This window comes from Trachemys scripta, chromosome 2, assembly GCF_013100865.1.
Source record: "Trachemys scripta elegans isolate TJP31775 chromosome 2, CAS_Tse_1.0, whole genome shotgun sequence".
NCBI lineage: Eukaryota > Metazoa > Chordata > Testudines > Emydidae > Trachemys > Trachemys scripta.
Genome location: NC_048299.1, coordinates 265184117 through 265203733, shown reverse-complemented (window position 1 = coordinate 265203733; position 19617 = coordinate 265184117). Strand labels below are relative to the sequence as shown.

Below are 19617 nucleotides of genomic sequence, written 5' to 3'. Positions count from 1 at the left end.
AAAAATTCACTGACTACTTGGACACTAATTTGTGACATGTAAGTCTACTTAAAATACACCAACATTGCTATACTGCAAAACACTGGAGAGCCCCTGAGACTGCTTGGCCCTTGTTAGAATGTAAGGTCCATTAGATGCTGCAGGTTCAGGATACTGTAGAAGTTGCTAATATTGCACAACTATAGGCTTAAAGCTTAAGTGTTGGCTAGTTCAAGCTTCTGTTTCTAGAGTATGTGTGATAAGCACAGAGTTAGTGGGAACTTGCACCAGTGGACTTTGGTGGTGACTTTAAGTTGAGATACTGAAGCTAAACATTAACACTTTGTAAACAGCTGTTAGTGTAATATTACTTCCTTGCACCTGTCAAACAAGAAATTAGCTTAGTACTAATGCACAACTGGTTTAACGTACATGATTACAGGACAAATGGCAGCTGGTCTAGAAACTACAAATTGACCAGAACCACTCTTTCACTTAGGCTCATCAGTAAAGTTTGACTGCAAGCATTTTAAACTGGTCTGCATTTGTAGACAGTTTAGAAGATTCCATTTCTTATCAGATCAGCACCTACACAACCTTAACTATTCTCCTGCCACATCAGAAAAGCCCCCTTGCAAGACTAGGCAACAATCCCGGCTATAGCTTCCTAGCCAAGAGTGGAGGATTAGTCTAGCCACATGTGCCTATCTTTATCAAGTAGGCTTGTACCAAAGGTGCATAAATTGGAGATTGTTATCTTAGGTTAACCACTGTGAAAGATTAACTGTACTAGATCACAGGTAAAACTGAAGATGCTAGACTTATGCACAATATCTTGTGTTAAGTTTATTCCAAGAACACCTAAGCCAGCAGGCCCAAACTTGAGGGTCATGCCCTGCCCCTGCTCCAGGGCCAGGAACCAGCTGTGGGTGGATGCAGATGGGTAAGGGGACCAGCTCTGGGGCCAGGAGCCAGGGCTGCAGTGGGGGCTGGCAGCCAGGTGTGGGTCCACCCCTAGCCAGGAATGGACCCATGCCAAGATTGGGGACTGGGCCAGGAGTTGGGGAGAGTCTGGGTGGTGTTTCCAGGCCAGCCCCCAAAGGGGGTGAGGGGAGGGCTCTGCCATTCCACACCAGCCCCAGATGCTCCTCCATGTCCCCCCTAGGGGGCATGCCTCACACTTTGGGAACCTCTGATCTAAGCCATATTACACCCATTAGTGAGAACCATAGGCTGGACTTTAGATAAAAAATATCAGTGATTAGAAGGGATACTAAACAAAGTGTTGCTTGTGAAAGTACAATAATACATTGTTAGGCTGGTTCAGTTTCTCTGGCATTTGACACAATGGGGGGCCAGGAGTAAGAGTTTGGCCTCTTCAAGACTAAAATTAAGGAAGACTTTTGAAAGAGAACCCTAAAGGATACAGTAGGGGGAAAAAAGTCAATTCATAGATTCTAGGACTGGAAGAGACCTCGAGAGGTCATTGAGTCCAGTCCCCTGCCTGCATGGCAGGACCAAATACTGTCTAGACCATCCCTGATAGACATTTATCTAACCTACTCTTAAATATCTCCAGAGATGGCGATTCCCCATCTCCCTAGGCAATTTATTCCAGTGTTTAGCCACCCTGATAGTTAGGAACTTTTTCCTAATGTCCAACCTAAACCTCCCTTGCTGCAGTTTAGGGCCATTGCTTCTTGTTCTATCCTTAGAGGCTAAGGTGAACAAGTTTTCTCCCTCCTCCTCATGACACCCTTTTAGATACCTGAAAACTGCTATCATGTCCCCTCTCAGTCTTCTCTTTTCCAAACTAAACAAACCCAATTCTTTCAGCCTTCCTTCACAGGTCATGTTCTCAAGACCTTTAATCATTCTTGTTGCTCTTCTCTGGACCCTTTCCAATTTCTCCACATCTTTCTTGAAATGCGGTGCCCAGAACTGGACACAATACTCCAGCTGAGGCCTAACCAGCGCAGAAGAATGACTTCTTGTATCTTGCTCACAACACAGCTGTTAATACATCCCAGAATCATGTTTGCTTTTTTTTGCAACAGCATCACACTGACTCATATTTAGCTTGTGGTCCACTATAACCCCTAGATCCCTTTCTGCTGTACTCCTTCCTGGACAGTACTCTTAATTGAGACTCTTAAAATTGCCCTAGTTATGTTTAAACTAGGACTAGTAATTAAATAGAATACCAATTGAAATGTTGGATGTTTCTACATTTTCAAATATTGATTTCTATTACAACACAGAATAGAAAGTGTACAGTGCTCACCTTATATTTATTACAAATATTTGTACTGCAAAAAATGATTTTCTTCAATTCACTTCTTACAAATACTCACTTGCAATCTCTTCATCCTGAAAATGCAACTTACAGATGTAGATTTGTTCCATAACTGCACTCTAAAACAAAACACTAAAACTTTAGCACCTACAAGTCCACTCAGTCCTACTTCTTGTTCAGCCAATTGTTAAGACAAACAAGTTTGTTTACATTTACGGGAGATACTGCTGACTGCTTCTTATTTACATCACCTGAAAGTGAGAACAGGCATTTTCATGGCGCTTTTGTAGCTGGTGTTGCCAGATATGCTAAATATTTGTATGCCATTCATGCTTCAGCCACTATTCCAAAGGACAGGTTTCCCATGGTTTAAGAATCTGAAGTGCTTCCAAAATCTGAGAGGGACAAGGTGTGGCACATGCTTTCAGAGGTCTTAAAGGAGCAACACTCCATGCGGAAACTACAAACCCCGCACCACAAAATAAATAATCATCATGACGGGTTCTGCTCTGCTTTCGATTGTTATTGAGCAGAACCCATCATCAGCATGACCATGTCTTCTGGAATGGTAGTTGAAGCATGAAGGGACATGCTACTTGTTAGCACATCTGGTATGTAAATATCTTGTGATGCTGGCTACAACAATGCCATGGTAACATCTGTTCTCACTTTCAGGTGACGTTGTAAACAAGACGTGGGCAGCATTATCTCCTGCAAATTGTAAACAAATTTGTTTGTCAGAGCCATTGGTTGAATTAGGACTGAGTGGACGCATAGGTTCTAAAGTTTCACATTGCATTCAAAAATAAGTTACTTTTTTGTACATAATTCTACATTTGCAAGTTCAACTTTCATGATAAAGAGATTGCACTACAGTACTTGTATTAGGTAAATTGAAAAATACTATATCTTGTTTCTTACAGTGCAAGTATTTGTAATTAAATTATGAAGTGAGCACTGTACACTTTGTATTGTGTTGTAATTGAGATCAATACATTTGAAACTTTATAAAATCCAAAATATTTAATAAATGGTATTCTATTGTTTAAGAGTGCGATCAATTTTTTTTAAATCACCTGACAGCCCTAGTTTAAATCTAATCCTACCTTCCTTTTCATCTAGTGAAAGTTTACATGGCTGTTCATGGAAGCACTAACCTCTAGAATCACATCCTAGTTCTTGCTACTGCTTCCCCCACAAGTAGATGCAAGCTTGCTTCTTGAGTGGAGAGCCCTTTACATAGAAGGTCCCTGAGGTTCATACTGGCTTGCCGAGTGTTCTAAAGTAGTTGAGACTCCTGAAGCTGTGGCCACCCGTCAAGCCTACTTACATAGATGCAAGTGGTAGTTTGAAGTGGTCCTGAAGACCTGTTCAGATTGCCTTTGTGGTCTCCACAGCTGGAGAGTGGAGACATTTTTCTAGAAGCTTAAAATAAGGAAGGAGGCACCAAGCTGTGTGTCTCAAATTATCTCTTTATTAAACTAGATGCAGGCCTCTGAGATGAAGAGGCTTTTAATGTTCAAATAATGTTGCTGGCTCTGAACCAACCATAAAACAATCATCCCAATTCAGAGTTAAGCAAAACAAATGTCCATCTCAAATTAACCTTATTACATTAAAGGTATCTTTCAATTAAATTGGCTTTAAACAAAAAACAACCCATTTCACTTAATAAGCAGCGCTTTCTGCGCCTGTTTTCTAGTGACACCCGCAGGCTTCTTTTCCACAGATTTGATGACTCCAACTGCAACAGTCTGCTTCAAGTCCCGAGCTGCAAAGCGACCTGAAATGAAGTTAATATTTTAGTTGCCTTTCAAACTAAGGTGGCGGCACTACTGCTTATATTCATGCAGTCACTTGGTACTTCCCCCAGCCCCCTACCCCCATCTGTCATCTTATAATTAGGTTTAAGCTCTTTAGGGCAGGGACCATCTTCGTTCTGTGTTTGTACAGTGTTAACCCGATGGGGACCTGGTCCATGACTGGACTCAAGTGTTACAATTCAAGCAGTTCAGACTGCTAGGCTACCTTTAGTGCAGTAACAGTCTGTTTATTTAGGTTGCTTAGCTGAAGTCTACAGTTTAGTCAGCTTCTACTTCCCTGCCTAGTCCATCAAAATACACCAGACCATGATAAACAGATAATGGAAATGGAAGCTTCTAGGGTTTAGCTAAGGTGACTCATCACATCTCATGTATGTGATTAGCAGCAAATAAGTAGAGCTCCTTGGTATCTCCCATGTGACTTGACTTCAGACACTTGCCTAAAGGGGGATAGTCAAAAAACCTCTCCACACACAGAGGCTTCTTAGGTACAAGCCTGACAGTAGCAGAGTCTCCAGACTTCAGCATGGAGGGATTGTCCTCCAGCTTCTCCCCAGATCGACGGTCAATCTTCTCAAAGAGCTCAGCAAATTGGCAGGTGACATGAGCAGTGTGACAGTCTACCACTGGGGAGTAGCCAGCCTTGATAAAGCCAGGGTGATTCAGGATGATCACCTAGGATCAAAGGAGGGGTTTGTTCCAGGAACAAAGGATCTGTGCTTTAGGAGTTTCCCAACCCTCTCATTGCAGTTTTAAATGCCCAGACATTTATGGAGAGAAGTGCCCCCAAAATTGGGCAGCAGATACTGCTAGAAGCGGCCTAAGCCAACAGACACCAGTATTGGGGAGGAATGTCTGTAGCAATTACTGTATTCTGCAGAGTCCAGTCTGACTGACCCCCCCCCCCCCCCACCCCCACACACACACCCCCCTATTCCAAACCTCCCAGTGGTGCTACCAGAGGTCACACCCCTCGAACTGTGGCCTCCCTGCTGCGCACACATGAAGGGCCAACATCCTATGAACCATGTAAGCCCCATAGAAGCAAGACTCTGCACCTGAGCAGTGAAGTGGGCTGCTGCTGCTGGGGGGTCACTCCTGGAGTTGCCAGCTACATGGCCTCGACTCAGGTTCTTGACTGCAATGTTCTTTATGTTGAAGCCCACATTGTAACCAGGAAAAGCCACCTGCAGTGGCTCATGGTGCATTTCAATGGTTCTGACCTCTGCCGAGAGGTTTGCAGGGGCAAAGGAGATGTTCATGCCCTGCTTGAGGATGCCGGTCTCTATCTTCCCCACTGGTACAGTGCCAATTCCTGTGAGGAGACAGGGGAAGAGTCAGTCAGAGCTGACTGTGGAAAGTCCGTAACCAGCACAGCAAGCAGACCAGTTAGTTTGAGGGAGGGTGGAGTATCCTGGCGAGGATGATGGAGGAGGGAGAGTCCCCTCAGAAGTGTTTCCTTCATGAAGTTGAGCCTTCACTAACCAAGGCCAGAATAGCCAAGAGACCAGCACCCAGTATGCTTTATGTAGGATTTGGGCCCTGCCCCCAGAGGGCCAGTCAATCACCTCAGAGACCACCATACAGAACCCAACTGTAAATCATCATATCCAGGGTCCCATTCCTGCCTGGACTGACCTCCGATCTTGTAGACATCCTGCAGAGGCACCCTCAGGGGTTTGTTACTGGGCCGCACAGGAGGCAGGAGAGAATCTAGCGCTTCCAGGAGTGTCTGCCCCTTCCCAAAGCCTTCCTTCCGTTTGACCTTCCAACCTTTGAACCACGGCATCTGCAGGGGGTAGACGGAAGCCAAGGAGATGCTTGGCAGCCTTTGGATACAGGGGTCCCAGCCCCAGTCTGCATTTCAAGGTCTGGCTGTTCGCCTCAGCAGGAGGGGCTGTTCCCCCTGGACTCACCCTAAAGGGTGCCCGTAGGCCTGTCCCTTCCCACCATGGCTGCAGCACTCAGCACTTCGCCTTGCCATCCACACCTCCAACTGCGTGGCACCTTTGGCCCAGGAGGCAGAGCCCATCTCCTTCCCTCCCACTGGGCATGGCAGAGGGCCCAGAGCTCTGTTGGAAGGGAGCAGCCCCTCCAGGGAGCCGAGCTCCACATGGGTCCCGCCCACCAGCAGCTGCCCTGGGCTCCCCCACCCCATGCCCAGATGGATCCCCCACCTTGGGGCTGGGCAGGGTGATGTTCTCGCCGGCCCAGCCGGACACCGGCACGCAGGGCACCGCGGCCGGGCTGTAGCCGATCCTGCGCAGGTAGAGGCTGACGCCCCGCACCACCTCCTCGAAGCGCCGCTGGCTGTAGGGCGGCTCGGTCAGGTCCATCTTGTTGACGCAGAGCAGCAGCTGCTTGACGCCCAGGGTATAGGCCAGCAGGGCGTGCTCGCGGGTCTGCCCCTGCCGGGACACGCCGGCCTCGAACTCCCCGGGCGCGGCCGAGACCATCAGCACCGCGGCGTCCGCCTGGGGCAGAGAGGGGCCGTGTGAGGATGGGGGCCGCTCCGTGCGCCCGGCGGGGCTGCAACCTACCCAGCCCCCCGTAACACCGCCCCCAGCTCAGCCCGGGGCCGCTCCGGGCGCCCGGCGGGGCTGCAACCTACCCAGCCCCCTGTAATGCCGCCCCCAGCTCAGCCCGGGGCCGCTCCCTGCGCCCACGGGGCTGCAACCTCCCAGCCCCTGTAACACCGTCCCCAGCTCAGCCCGAGGCAGGATGGGGGCCGCTCCGCCGCACCGGCCGAACCGCCCCCCGGGGCGAGGGAGGGGCCCCGGCTGCCCGGCCCCGCTACCTGGGAGGTGCCGGTCAGCATGTTCTTGATGAAGTCGCGGTGGCCCGGCGCGTCGATGATGGTGACGGAGAAGCGGCGCGTGTGGAACTTCCACAGCGCGATGTCGATGGTGATGCCCCGCTCCCGCTCCGCCTGCAGCTTGTCCAGCACCCAGGCGAACTTGAAGGAGCCTTTCCCCACCTGCGGGGCGGAGCGGCGCGGCGGTCAGGGCGCCCGGGCCGGGCCCGCGTGGGGACGGCTCGGCCCCCGGGCCTGCAGCCGCGCCGCTAGGGGCTGTCTGCGCTGGGCGCCCGGGGAAGGGCGACCCCGCAGTGGGGACGGAACGGGGCGAGTGTACCTGGCTAGCCGCGGCCTCCAGCTTCTCCAGCAGCCGGGGCTCCAGCCCCCCGCACTGGTAGATGAGGTGGCCGGTGGTGGTGGATTTACCCGAGTCCACATGGCCGATGATCACGATGTTCATGTGGGTCTTGCGAACCGGCTCCGGCTCCGGTTCCCCCATCCTGCCGGGATCGCTGGAGGCGCCTCTGCCGCCGGCTCCGCCTTTATAGGGCGCGCTGATGGGCGCGGGCCCGCACCTGCTGGGCCAGGCCCTCCCCTCGGACTCAGCCGCATTTCAGGCCCCGCTGGGCTCTCAGGCCCCTCTGAAGCCCTGTGTTGTGCGGGTGTCTCTGCCCAGAGAGCAGCGTCCCCCCACGGCGCAAGTCTCGTGTCCCCGTGTTGGGCCAGTGCTCCGGAGTGAGCATGTAGGTAGAAAGTTACTTAAAAGAGAAAACCAGCTCAAATCCTGCCAAGTTGGCCCCAGGTAATAGCTGCCCCTGCCTTTGTTCCCAACGAGAATAACTGGATCTTCTTCTCACAGGCAACTTCACTGGGGACTTTTCCAGGTTATATTAGTCTTCCTCCCCCATGATCACTGGCTTTTCCTACTGTCCTCCCAGAGACTTTAGGGCCTGAAGGCATGGACCATCATGATTATCTAGGTCAGGGGTCGGCAACCTTTCAGAAGTGGTGTGCCCTGTCTTCATTTATTCACTCTGAGTTAAGGTTTCGTGTGCCAGTAATACATTTTAACGTTTTTAGAAGGTCTCTTTCAATAAGTCAATAATATATAACTAAACTATTGTTGTAAATAAAGTAAATAAGGTTTTTAACACGTTTAAGAAGCTTCATTTAAAATTAAATTAAAATGAAGAGCCCCCCAGACTGGTGGCCAGGACCCGGGCAGTGTGAGTGCCACTGAAAATCAGCTCGCGTGCCACCTTCGGCACGTGTGCCATAGGTTGCCTACCCCTGCTCTAGTCTGACCTCCTGACATCTATAGATGTCATCATTATAATTAAGTAAAAGAAATTGAGTCTTCCAAAATCCACTGGTCGTCTGTATAGGCAGCCAGTAGTTGATTTTTAGTCAGAGGAGGCTAGAATTTCATGGAAAGTCAGACTCCTCCTTGGGTATTGCTAGAGTATTCGCTTTGCTATAACCATATTAAGGCACTGCCATGTGTTCTTTCTGGTATTAAAAGGTGACATAATTTCAGCCCAATATTTACATTTTTAAATAATCGTGGACCCCAGTTCCTGGGATATTTTTACCCTTTTAATAAAGATGGTTTGTCACTGGATTTCAGCAGTCCTCTGCAGTGTTTGCCATCAATCACAGATGCAGTGTGCTAATGCATAGACCTAGAAGATGAACACAACAAAGGTCCTGTTCTTACCCTTCGGTGTCAGTGGGCCTTGTGTGGGGATATGGGTCTGTTGGCATGGAACTGATTGCAGAATTGGGGCCTAAAGAACAACAGACTCCCCTATTTTCATTTTCCAAGCTGGAGACAATGAAAGTCCAATATGAAATAAAGAGCATATGTGGGAAGTAGACTAAATTGGAAACATTATTGTAATGTTAAAGCTCTAACATAAATTATAGAGATATACTTATTTCATAGAGCTGGAAGGGACCCCAAAGAGTCTGGCCCCTGTCTTCACTAGCAGGACTAAGTACTGATTTTTGTCTAGATCCTTAAGTTGCCCCCTCAAGGATTGAGCTCATAACCCTAGGTTTAGCAGGCCAATGCTCAAACCACTGAGCTATCCCTCCCCCTCCATGTGTAAGGAGTTTCTTAAAATGTCATTTTACCATGACAGTGTCTTTCTTACACATTTTAAATGCAATTTACTGCTAACATTATATAGATTGGCAGCTCTTTGGGGCAGGGATCCTATGTTTGTTGTGTTGTACAGCACCTAGCACAAGGGGGTCCTGGTCCATGATTAGGGCTCCTGGCTGCTACCGTAATGCAAATGGTATCAAAGTAATATAACTGAGTAAACTAAGGAAGCATCAAGTACAGTCCATTCACCTTAGTCTCTTTAATTTTCATAGCCAAGGTACTGCAAGCTGCTCATGTAGCAAGATGGTCCAGGGGTTAGGGCGCTGAGCTAGAACTTGGAAGACAGGCTCAATTCCCTCTAGCGTGACAGTGAACAAGATTCTTCTCACATCCGAAGAAGTGAGGTTTTTACTCACGAAAGCTTATGCCCAAATAAATCTGTTAGTCTTTAAGGTGCCACCAGACTCTTTGTTGTTTTTGTAGATACAGACTAACACGGCTACCCCCTGATACTTGACAAGATTCTTAAAGCTATTTATGTCCTTAATTGGCATTGCAATCCATGGGAGTGAGGTACCTTTGCAATCTAAGCCTTAGTTTCTCTGCCTCAGGTCCCATCTGTAAAATTGGAATAATATTTCTTCCTTACTTCACAGAGGAGTTGTGAGGATAAATCCATTCACAATTATGAGCTCAGATACTATGGTGAAAGGGACCATATAGGAATGATACACAGGCAGTTTGCAAGTGTGGGAAAGTATTTACTATGAATGTTAGCCTCGGATGCTGTGACTGGATCCACATGGGCTGATACTGGCAACTGCAGAACCCCACTGAAGTCAGTGGAGAGCTACAAGGGCTGCACCTGTTGCAGGATTAGAGCCCATGTAAATTATTCTTATTATAGGCAGCACTGGTAGCAACATTTATAGGTAAGGTTCCTTAACACTTTCCATTAGAAGACCCTGTTTTCACTTGTACATAGCTTTGCCAAACTTTAACTGTTTGGGCTGAAATTTTCCATACCAGATATCTGCCTCAGGTTGAACTGTTTTTGGAAAGTTTCAGCAAAATGATCAGAGAAGATTAGAGGAAAATATGTGGCCTTATCCATGTTAAAAAAAATTCTTGCATAATTTATATAGCACCAGGTGTGTGCAGGGCACTTTACAGACTTGTAAGAGGGCAGCTCTGTACCTCAAAGAGTTTACAATCTAGGTATTACTTATAGCTTCTATGTTTGTTCATATATTGTTAATGCTTCTTAAAAATCTCTTTAAATGATTTGAAACCAACTCACAGTGAACATAGTGTTTCTAACCACACATTCCTATCTTTGTAAGCCTGTTCTTCTCTCACAGGATTGGTTACATCCTCCTGTGTCTTGTCTTATATAAAGACCTGATTTTACTTAGTAGAAATTTAATCATGTGTGTATACTTACTAGTTGCATCAGGGCTTGCTGGATCAAGGCCTAACATAGACAATCTCTGCTTTGAAGAGTTTACAATTAGCATATGTGTGTGCTCTGCCGAGCACAATAGAGCTCCAATCCTGATCAAGGCCTCTGAGTGTTGTAGTATTATTAAGAAACTGGCATCAGAATAAGATGCTGGGGTCTGATATCCTTGTTCTTGGTTGGGGGATGGGATGGGGGGGAAGTACCATGAAGTTCTTAACTACCATAGACAGACAAAACCTTGGTTTTATTTTGAATGCAGAAAAGAATATCCAACAGGTCCTGCAAACCCTGAACTTTAAACACAGGAGTGGTCCCACTGAAGTCAATGGAAATACTCATGTACCTAAAATTAAGCATGTGCATAAGTATTTGCAGAATTGAGAAATATTTTGATGGAAGGTTGTTTCTTTGCTGTTCCCACAATGCTACGGTTTTGTGATAATTTGTCTGCTACAATGAATTAACAAACTGGGGGCCTGATTCTGCCACCCATACTCACAAGGAGTCATCTGTGGCTCCCATTTGTATCAGTGGGACTATTTAAGGAGCAAAGTGCTGCTCCACGAGGAAGGGTGACATGATGGAATTCTCCTGGATTTCTAGAGCTCTGCGTGATCCTTGTTACCTCAGCCATTGTGCTGGAGCAGACATGAGGAAACAAGCTGTACAGAGCTACTCTGACTTCTGCTGCCAGAAGAGAGAGGAAAAGCCAGAGGGGGCTGTCAATATTTCTTTAATAGAAAAGCTTTCGACAGGGTATAATAAATGAGAAGAAAAATTAAAACTGCAGGCTGCAGTTGATAGTGTCTCATTGGTGACTGCCTGTATTCAAGCACTAACCCCTGCGTGTTGGTGTGTCTAGCACATAATCCTTCCTTTTCAGTTGTGGTTTCACTTGTAGCATTTACTTATGCCAGCACTGTATTCTGGCTTAGTGCTAAGGCAGTAATACTCAAGCATGCGAAAAAGACTTGACATTTATAGCATGAGCACTGTCAACAGCAAAACCAGCCAATTGAGTCTCTAACGCTGCTCTATAAAGCCAGCACTAAACCTCTGATTGCCTTCTGCTCTGATCCTGCAAACACTTACACATGTGACAAATTTAATATAAGTGAGGAACTCCATTGAGTTCAACAAGGCTGCTCGTGTCTCTGATTCAGCAATTGATCCTGATTCAGCAAATACTTAAGCGAATGCTTCTGTTTAGGCATAAGTTTAAGTACCATTGATTTCAGTAGGATTTAATCATGTTTAAAGTTGAGCACAAACTTAAGTGTTTGTTTAATAGGGATGAACTTAATCACATACTTAAGGGCTCTCCTAAATTGGAGTCCATGTCCATAAAATTAGCTTTGCGCTTAAGAGTCTGAAAGATGGGGTTTATTTCAACCCCATTCTGCTCACTGGATATTAACTCCTGCAAGCATGTCGCATGTAGCCTGACAGCTAATGAGAGGAGTAGCTACTGGGTGGAATCCATGACAGGCAATGCTATTCTTTCACTACACATATGATTTGGTGGTCCCATTCACAAGAACCACCTTCCAAGGATGCTTACAGCCTGATTTTCAGCCCTGCTAAACACTCTAATTTGGCTTATTTTGCCTCTCACCTTAATGTAAAACAGGAGCAATACCATTGAAGTTACTGGATTAGGCCAGTGTAAGAGAGAAGAGAATCCGGCTCGTTGGCTTTAGGTAGAGCTGTGAAAATCAGACCCTCAGTGGGTGCATTCAGGTGAGTGAAAAAAAATCAGAGTCTGGCTGCAGTGTGGGTCATTCTTCTGTCTGAGAAACAATGAATGAAAATGAATGGACTTGACTATCACCCATAGTATCACTACAGCTGAAATAAATCCAGCAGTAAACAAATGTTTTCTATTGCTGGAATGCGTTACCTAGGGAGGTGGTGGAGTCTCCTTCCTTGGAGGTTTTTAAGGCCTGGCTTGACAAAGCCCTGGCTGGGATGATTTAGCTGGGAATTGGTCCTGCTTTGAGCAGGGGGTTGGACTAGATGACCTCTTGAGGTCCCTTCCAACTCTGATATTCTATGATTCTATGATTCTATTGCACTTCTCATGTGAAGATCTGGTAGTGCTTTACAAATACTAAACGTCACAGCACCATCCTGCAAGGTGCTCAGTGCCAGTCAACTCCCAGTGGGCGTTTAGGGAGCTTTGTATTTCCAGAAGTTGCTCAGCAGCTTGCAGGATCAAATCCTTAGCGTGATAGGTCACCACCGTGAGCGCTCCCCGCTTTTTGAGATGTGTGTGTGCGTGGGGTGGGGGGAATCTCTGCTTCCATTCTGCCCATGCCCCGACCAGCTCCTGTGCATCCCTGCAGGGTTTGTAAAGAATCTGCTTTTTCTGACAGGCAGGGCAGTTGCGCTTTTCAAAGGTAAACAGGGTTTCCTCTTCCTCCCCCGTGTGTCTCTTCCTTTTATAGTTATTTTTCACGCTGCCGCTGCCTCTTTGCAAACCTGTGGCAGTGACGTTGAAACTGACCAACCCGGAAGCTTGGGCTGCAGCCTGTGACTGGTGCAGAAACCAGAGGTTCCTTTGGCATTTGGCGGCAGCTGCTGCCTCTTCCAGCGGCTACTTCGCGCCTTGCTCCGCTCCCAGCGCAAGGTACCGTGACCTTATTTCATTCCGTGCGATCCGCTGGATTGCAGCTTGCGGCTCTATTCCGCTCGCTTGCAGCGCGGGGCGGGAGGGAGCCGCTCTGCGTGGCGAAGGAATATTTAGAGGGCTGGCATTTTGCGGGGATGTGATGGGGCTTCATCTGTCTAAATAAGGTGCAAGGAGAAAACAAGTCTCCCCCCCACCCCAGATGTGCGTGTATAGATCCGCCGGTGGGTGCATGTTTGTTCTCCATACCCGTCACCGAGCCGCCCTATGGAGACGCTCCCCACACGATGCATATGCATGAAGGGCTTCACCTCTAGCAAGAAATAGCAACGGGAGAAGCCGAGCCAGGCACACTGTTTTCGCTCCTGGGTGGATGCGGTGAAAGAAGCAGAGGCGAGATTGTCCCGGCCCCACCCTCGGTTCCACATGCCTCTGCAATGCACGGATGGGCTGTCCATGGGGGGCCAGACGGGTAGTGGCTTGGGATCAAACCCAGCCGAAGACGCAATCAATCTGACACGGGCGGGCTATAGTTCAGCCGAGGGCCGAGAGTAGGATGGCTCATTAGGTGTGTGAAGATGGCCGGGGGATGAGTGTGGGACTCCCCCCACCTAAGGGCTATTTCCAATGCTAGGTCTATTGGGGTGGGCGAAACCATTGGTTTAATTAATCTCTGTGCCATTTGGGGCTGGAAAGCAACTGCTACACCCTTGAGGAACTGGGGCGTGGGGGGGGGTAGATCTTTGAACTCTCCTACTTCCTTATCGTGTTAATGTCTTAAAGGGAGACTTCCTCTTTCAGCTTTAAAAAACGTTTATTTCAGGTTTGTGTGTGAGAGAAAAAGAGATGGGGGCGGTTCTGTTTTTACCACTGTCATACAAACCTCTCTGCTAAGTACTTCACATACCATGATATTGGGAGGAGGGGGATACTTTGAATGTGGGGCCGCTTTCACCAAAAACCATCACCTTCAGGAGATGTTGCTTAGCAGGAATGAGGACTCCTGCTCCATCCCTTGCTCCTAGTCCTCGATTGGCTATAATGGAAATAAAAGGAAGTGTTCCTTTGATAGCTGTCTTCTGAGTTCCAGCCCCCATGTGGGGGATTGGGGACAACTGGTGGTGACGGAAAGGGGTCATAGTCAACTGTAAGTGCACAGGATGCAGGTTGGGGTCTAGTGTGGTGCTTGTTTTAATTCTCTGGGTTCACACTGGGTGTGGGGTCGGGGAGGGGTGGATGGAAGAGGTTTTGCTAATGTCAGAGTGGTGGAAATTTCACATAGGGAAAACCCAGAACACTTTTATCCCTAGCTGTTAGGTTGATGTGGAAAGGTTTTCTTTTTATGGCACTGGTGTGACTCCCTCCTCCTCCAAAAAGAGACAAACAAGCAGCCCCTGGGCTTGCATGGTGAACTTTCTCTTACACTTGGCACTCGAGTTCAAAATTTCTCTATCTGCTGGAAGAGTAGGTCTATGCCTCGGTTCAGGACTCTTGGGGGATTCTTGGCTTTGCCTCTTATTTGCTGTGCCTGGGTACGTCACAGTGCTCTCGTGTTCTTGGCTGCAACATGGGCTCAAATCTACCCACCTCAGTGGGGTGTTCATGCAGCTTTATTAACCCGATATTATTCCAGCACCTTTTTAGCAGAGGATTTCAAAGAGTATTAAGTTAGCTGGAGTGGGGGATACCATGACATGTTGAAATGTCCACCTGGAGAGCTCTATTTTTCATTGCAAAAGTCCCAGAGTTTTCTGGGGGCAAAGGCAGATGATGTGCAGGAGGTTGAGTAGGATTATGGCAAACGATGCATAAAACTAAGTAATCAAACCAGTAGTTTTCCTTTTTGCTGGAGCAGTAAGGGGAGGTGCCTCAGACAGAGCTTTTTGGGGAATGTGATCTCAGACATTTAGACCGTTTGTTTGAAACTCTCAAAACTGGCGAGTGAAGACTAGGAGAAGAATGGCTTGGGAGCTTCTCGGAGGAATTGGCAGAGTTAGGGAAAGAAAGGGGTTTGCTGCATTCAAGTCAATCGATTTTTTTGTAGAGCATCTTTACAAAATGCTGAGCTCTCGCTGTCTGCACTCAGTGGAGATGGCAAGTTCATAAATACACAAATAATCAAATGTCAATCAAAAGGTTTGTTTACAATAAAGGGATTTTCTTCTCCCGGCCTCGGGCTTAAAATAACTAAGGATTGTGGGCTATTGATTTGTATAGTTTGTTGATCAAGCAATAAAATAAGGTACAAAGAATGGAAAGCTCGGCCATTGGCACTAGAGTGGATTTGATGGGGACTGCTCACGGCTCAAATAAGTAAATTACAAAGAAGGGAGTGGCTGGACCTATCCACTTGCAGATCCCTGGGGCCTGATTCTCCTCTGTTACACCTGTTTTACACTAGCGTGTTTCCACTGAAGTCAGTGGAGTTACCCTGACTTACACCAGCTGACATGACAGACGAATCGGACTGTAAAGGGGCCGTCAGCGGAGATAGGACTTAAAGAGGCATAGTCTTCTATGGGGAAGATGTCCTAGTGGTCTAAGCATAGGATTGGGAGGCAGGAATTTGAATTATGCTTTTAACCTTGATAGTGACAGCCTCTGTGACCTTAATGTCACTTGGCTTGACTGCCTCAGTTTCCCCACTTGTAAAATGGGATTAATTCTGTTTACCTACCTGACAGATGTGGTTGTGGAGATCAGCTAGTTAATGTTTGTAAAGTGAATTGAAGATGAAAAGTAATAAGGCCAGAACTCTGGAATATTAGCGTTACATACGAGATACTAGTGCTGTGTAAGTGCTATGTACTATTCATGTTCTTCCTTTGCAAATAAAGATAATCACAGCAAATGTCAGTCCCAAGGAAACACCAGTGAGTGGATAATGTTCCTAGTTTCAATCACTGCGATTTCCAGTAAGTCCTCGTTTGAAGCCCAGCGTTATTAATTGGTGATTCAATAGGTTGCCATTTGTCAGTTGGTAGGAGTTGCAGGCTAATGTTTCATCATGCATGCATGGGTGTGTGCATGCTCCTCGGAGGCTGTTTATGATTATCCCTGTATCAGACTGCAGTGACTGACATGATGGTGGAGGGCCATTTTATTACTGACTGATCTGGATACATTTCCTTTGAATAAAAGCAGATTATCCCCTTATGTTAGAGCAGATGCCGGGTTTGAGACCTTTCAGTCTGTTATTGTTAATGCAAATCTTGCACCTGTTTATTGGCTAACACAGCTAGAAGTTCAGCCTGCGAGCCAAAAATGGATTGGACTGGCCTGTGAGAAGAAAAGCACTTCTGCTTTTGAGGCTTTGTACTTCCCTGTCTGAGACCGGACAGCAGCAGGGTGTGAGTTGCAAGCCTGACTTTAGTATGCAAAAGCCACCTCTCTTTCTTAGGGAAGAAGCTCCAGTGCATTTCAAAAGGAATGGTGGTGAAATACAGAGGAAATTAACAAAATAATTATAGCTAGTTTATTCGCCTGGTTTGTGGTTAGAACTTCATATTCTGATTCCCAGCTTGTCCAATGAATAAATGAGCCGTTTTCTATAAATGGATCATTCTTTAAAGTCCCTTTAACAAGATAAGAGGAATAGGTCTTGTGTTTGCCATTTCATCAGTTGCCTGATAGGAATAGGAAGCATCAAGGGGTATTCTGCTTTCATCATAGCAGGATCACTAACCCTGTATTTTTTTTTTTTGTTCTAAGGGGAAATAAATTCTGAAGGGATCTGGGATTTGATTACCATGTTGGTTTGGACCAGATAGTCCATCTGGTCTGCTATTTATAGGAGTGGCCAGTACCAGGTTTCTTAGAGGAAGGGGCAAGAAGCCTTTCAGTAAGCAGTTGTGCAGTGGGAACAGTGAAATGTCTATTATGCAGATTCTCCAGTGTCAAGAGAGAGAAGTAATCGCAGCTCTGGGGTATGTTACTCAAACAGGCATGCCAACGAGTTCGCTGGGTCCAGTAGAAACAGGATCAGGCTCGTGACCAGTTTTAAAACGTTGCTGATACGGGCTGGAGTATGTTTCTTTAAACAAGATCTGTAGTTTACATTGCTTGGTAAGGAGCATGTAATGGATTTTCTATAATACAAACAGCACAATGAATAAGGCTTAGACATGGGAAGACTTGAGAAAAAACAATTAGGCCTTACTGCTGTGCCTCTAAATATGAACAGGCCAGATAGAGATGCAAGAGGTTTAGCTAGTGCGGCCAGTTAGAAGTTAATGCAACTTGCAGGGTGTAGAAAGGCCATAGTCACTCTAATGAACTGTTATTTCTTTTAGTGAAAGTTACTGTAGGATAAATGGCAGATACCAAGTTATTTGAGGCCCAAACAAGGTATTTCTTGTGTTTTTGTTTTTGGAGAGTGTAAGGGAGAATTTCTTGCTAAAGTGCACGGAACTCTGATATGCATCCGAAGAAGTGGGCTGTAGTCCACAAAAGCTTATGCGCTAATAAATTTGTTAGTCTCTAAGGTGCCACAAGTACTCCTGTTCTTTTTGCGGATACAGACTAACACGGCTGCTACTCTGCAACTCTGTTAGGGTCAGATCCACAGCTGGATAAGTCAGCCTAGCTCCAGTGAAATTCTAAATGGAAATTCTCTCTTTTCATGATTGGGAGACTCTAAGGACACTGAAGTCGGGGAAGGGGAGGGGTCTCAGTGCCTTGCAGCAGCATGGCCTAGCACTGCAGTGGGCATGTAACAAAATACATCTCTTCTCTCACTTCACCAGAGGGGGGGGGGGGGGGGGAGTTCATTCTGTTTGTCTACAAATATCACTGAACATCTTATTAGATACTATAGGTTGGATTATCAATTGCTGTAAACTGGCCTAGCTCCAGTGGCCAAGATTTGCCCCCTTTCTGCACAAGTAACACATCACTGGAGCTAGGCCAACCAACTGAGGATCTTTCCCACCATGCCCTGTCACTGTGCCTCAACCCTGACCTAGAAGGCCTACGGTGCAAAGCTAATTCAGGCTGTGTGCCAGATCTGTCTCCTCATCTAATGTGTAGGTTTTTCTATGGCACTCATCACTACAGTGTCTAAGCACAGTCCTTCGCTGCTTTGCTGGGGAAGCGCCAAGTGTGGTGGTGGCTTCTGTAATGGAGATGTACAGTTCCACTAGGAACTGAACTGAGATGACCAACTCATTCTTTAACTCCATAGGGGCACAGTTCTGGGCCTTAGGACTGCTTCAGAATGCTGCAAAACTTATACTGACAATACATATGCATTAGAAATTGCTGGAGCAGGAATTTGGATTCAGCAACATGAGCCTTTGTCTCCCAGTGGAAAAGGAGTGTCCTTGCCTTAGCGTCTTCTGTGCAAAGATAGTACAAACCTATCTGAGACCCTTTGTGGCGTGGCATAAGCTAACTTTGCTTTTGGTGGCATAAGCTAACTCCCCCTTCATTTAAATATCAAAGTTCTCACCCTTCTAGGATCTTTCCACCCAAGAGATGCTGAAGGATCCTTGTAGGATGTGTTTAATACATCAGTGTGGCTCCTGCTCCCACTGGCTCCTTTGGTTTGATGAAGTTTGTATTGAATTGTGCTGCATTTCTAACAACGAAAAGCACATCAAAACCCATCTTACTTGCAAAGTACTGCAACAAATCTCTCCTTCTTGTCGATCTACGTTGTATTTATTATCATGGTACCTAATGTGCAAGCTCTCCTTTATTTTTCAAAGTTTGCTGCCTAGAAAAGGGAGGATATAAAATCTACTAGCTAGGGTAGAAAACTGAGAATCGGGACTCCTGGGTTCTCTTCCTGGCTCTTATTGAGAGAGACTCAGTAAGAGTGAAGCTCCGCCAGACTCAGAAGAACTCAGAATCCACCTGGCTCTCAGACCATTAGATTACAACCCTCTGTATTTAGGAAATAATATAGATGCTAGGGGTATTATGGAAACCTAACCTGCAACCTAGTTTGTTATAATATCAAAAAGAATCTGTCAGCAATAATCACTGTAACCCTGGAAGCTAAGATGCACTCTATGCTTCCAAAATACTTAGGTCAGTTATAGTAACTGCCAAGGGGACTGTGTGAAAAGTTGAAATCACTCACTGCAAAATGTGGGGACCAATATACAAACAACTCTCAGTCCATTGTAATCAGAATACATAAACTATTTGCAAGACTTTTTTTTTTCCTTTTTAAATTTTAACATCAGCATTAGTAGATCTAAAAATTAACCCCTCTTGCCAATGGTCCCATCAGAAAGGACTTGCTTTTCAGCTTCAATTCTCTGTAATTCAAATCAGTCATGCTAAATAAAGCTAGACACGATTTTCTGAGTGCTGTTAATGGATAGTAATTCATGCACTGTTTGTGGCAGTAGCAAAGGCGTGTTTAAAAAGGACCACAATTAACTTCTTACCCATACTGGTCAGCAGTTACTAATATTAGTCAACCCATTTGACCTTAGTGGGACAACTGTGTGAGAAAACTGACCACTTTCAATCTGAGTTTCTGAGCTACAAATTGTCTAAATGGGACTATG

At 46.3% G+C, this 19617-nt stretch overlaps 1 protein-coding gene across 1 annotated transcript; it reads right to left on the bottom strand.

Annotated features, from left to right (window-relative positions):
- Positions 1-3739: 3739 nt before the first annotated feature.
- On the bottom strand, positions 3740-7902 carry LOC117873817 (elongation factor 1-alpha-like). The gene is made up of 7 exons (XM_034763622.1): positions 7233-7902; positions 6896-7075; positions 6276-6572; positions 5737-5887; positions 5157-5413; positions 4539-4773; positions 3740-4058 (listed from the first exon to the last, which is right to left on the bottom strand). The coding sequence occupies exons 1-7, from the start codon at positions 7392-7394 to the stop codon at positions 3940-3942; spliced, it is 1401 nt and encodes a 466-aa protein (XP_034619513.1). The 5' UTR covers positions 7395-7902; the 3' UTR covers positions 3740-3939.
- Positions 7903-19617: the final 11715 nt, after the last annotated feature.

What these genes read in the sequence shown, in the direction of transcription:
- LOC117873817 (XM_034763622.1), bottom strand. Translation starts at nt 7,394, where the DNA reads ATGGGGGAACCGGAGCCGGAGCCGGTTCGCAAGACCCACATGAACATC. An exon ending in TGCTGACCGGCACCTCCCAG is followed by an intron (nt 6,573 to 6,895) that starts GTAGCGGGGCCG and finishes TCTCTGCCCCAG; the next exon opens with GCGGACGCCGCGGTGCTGAT. An exon ending in TCACCCTGCCCAGCCCCAAG is followed by an intron (nt 5,888 to 6,275) that starts GTGGGGGATCCA and finishes TACCCCCTGCAG; the next exon opens with ATGCCGTGGTTCAAAGGTTG.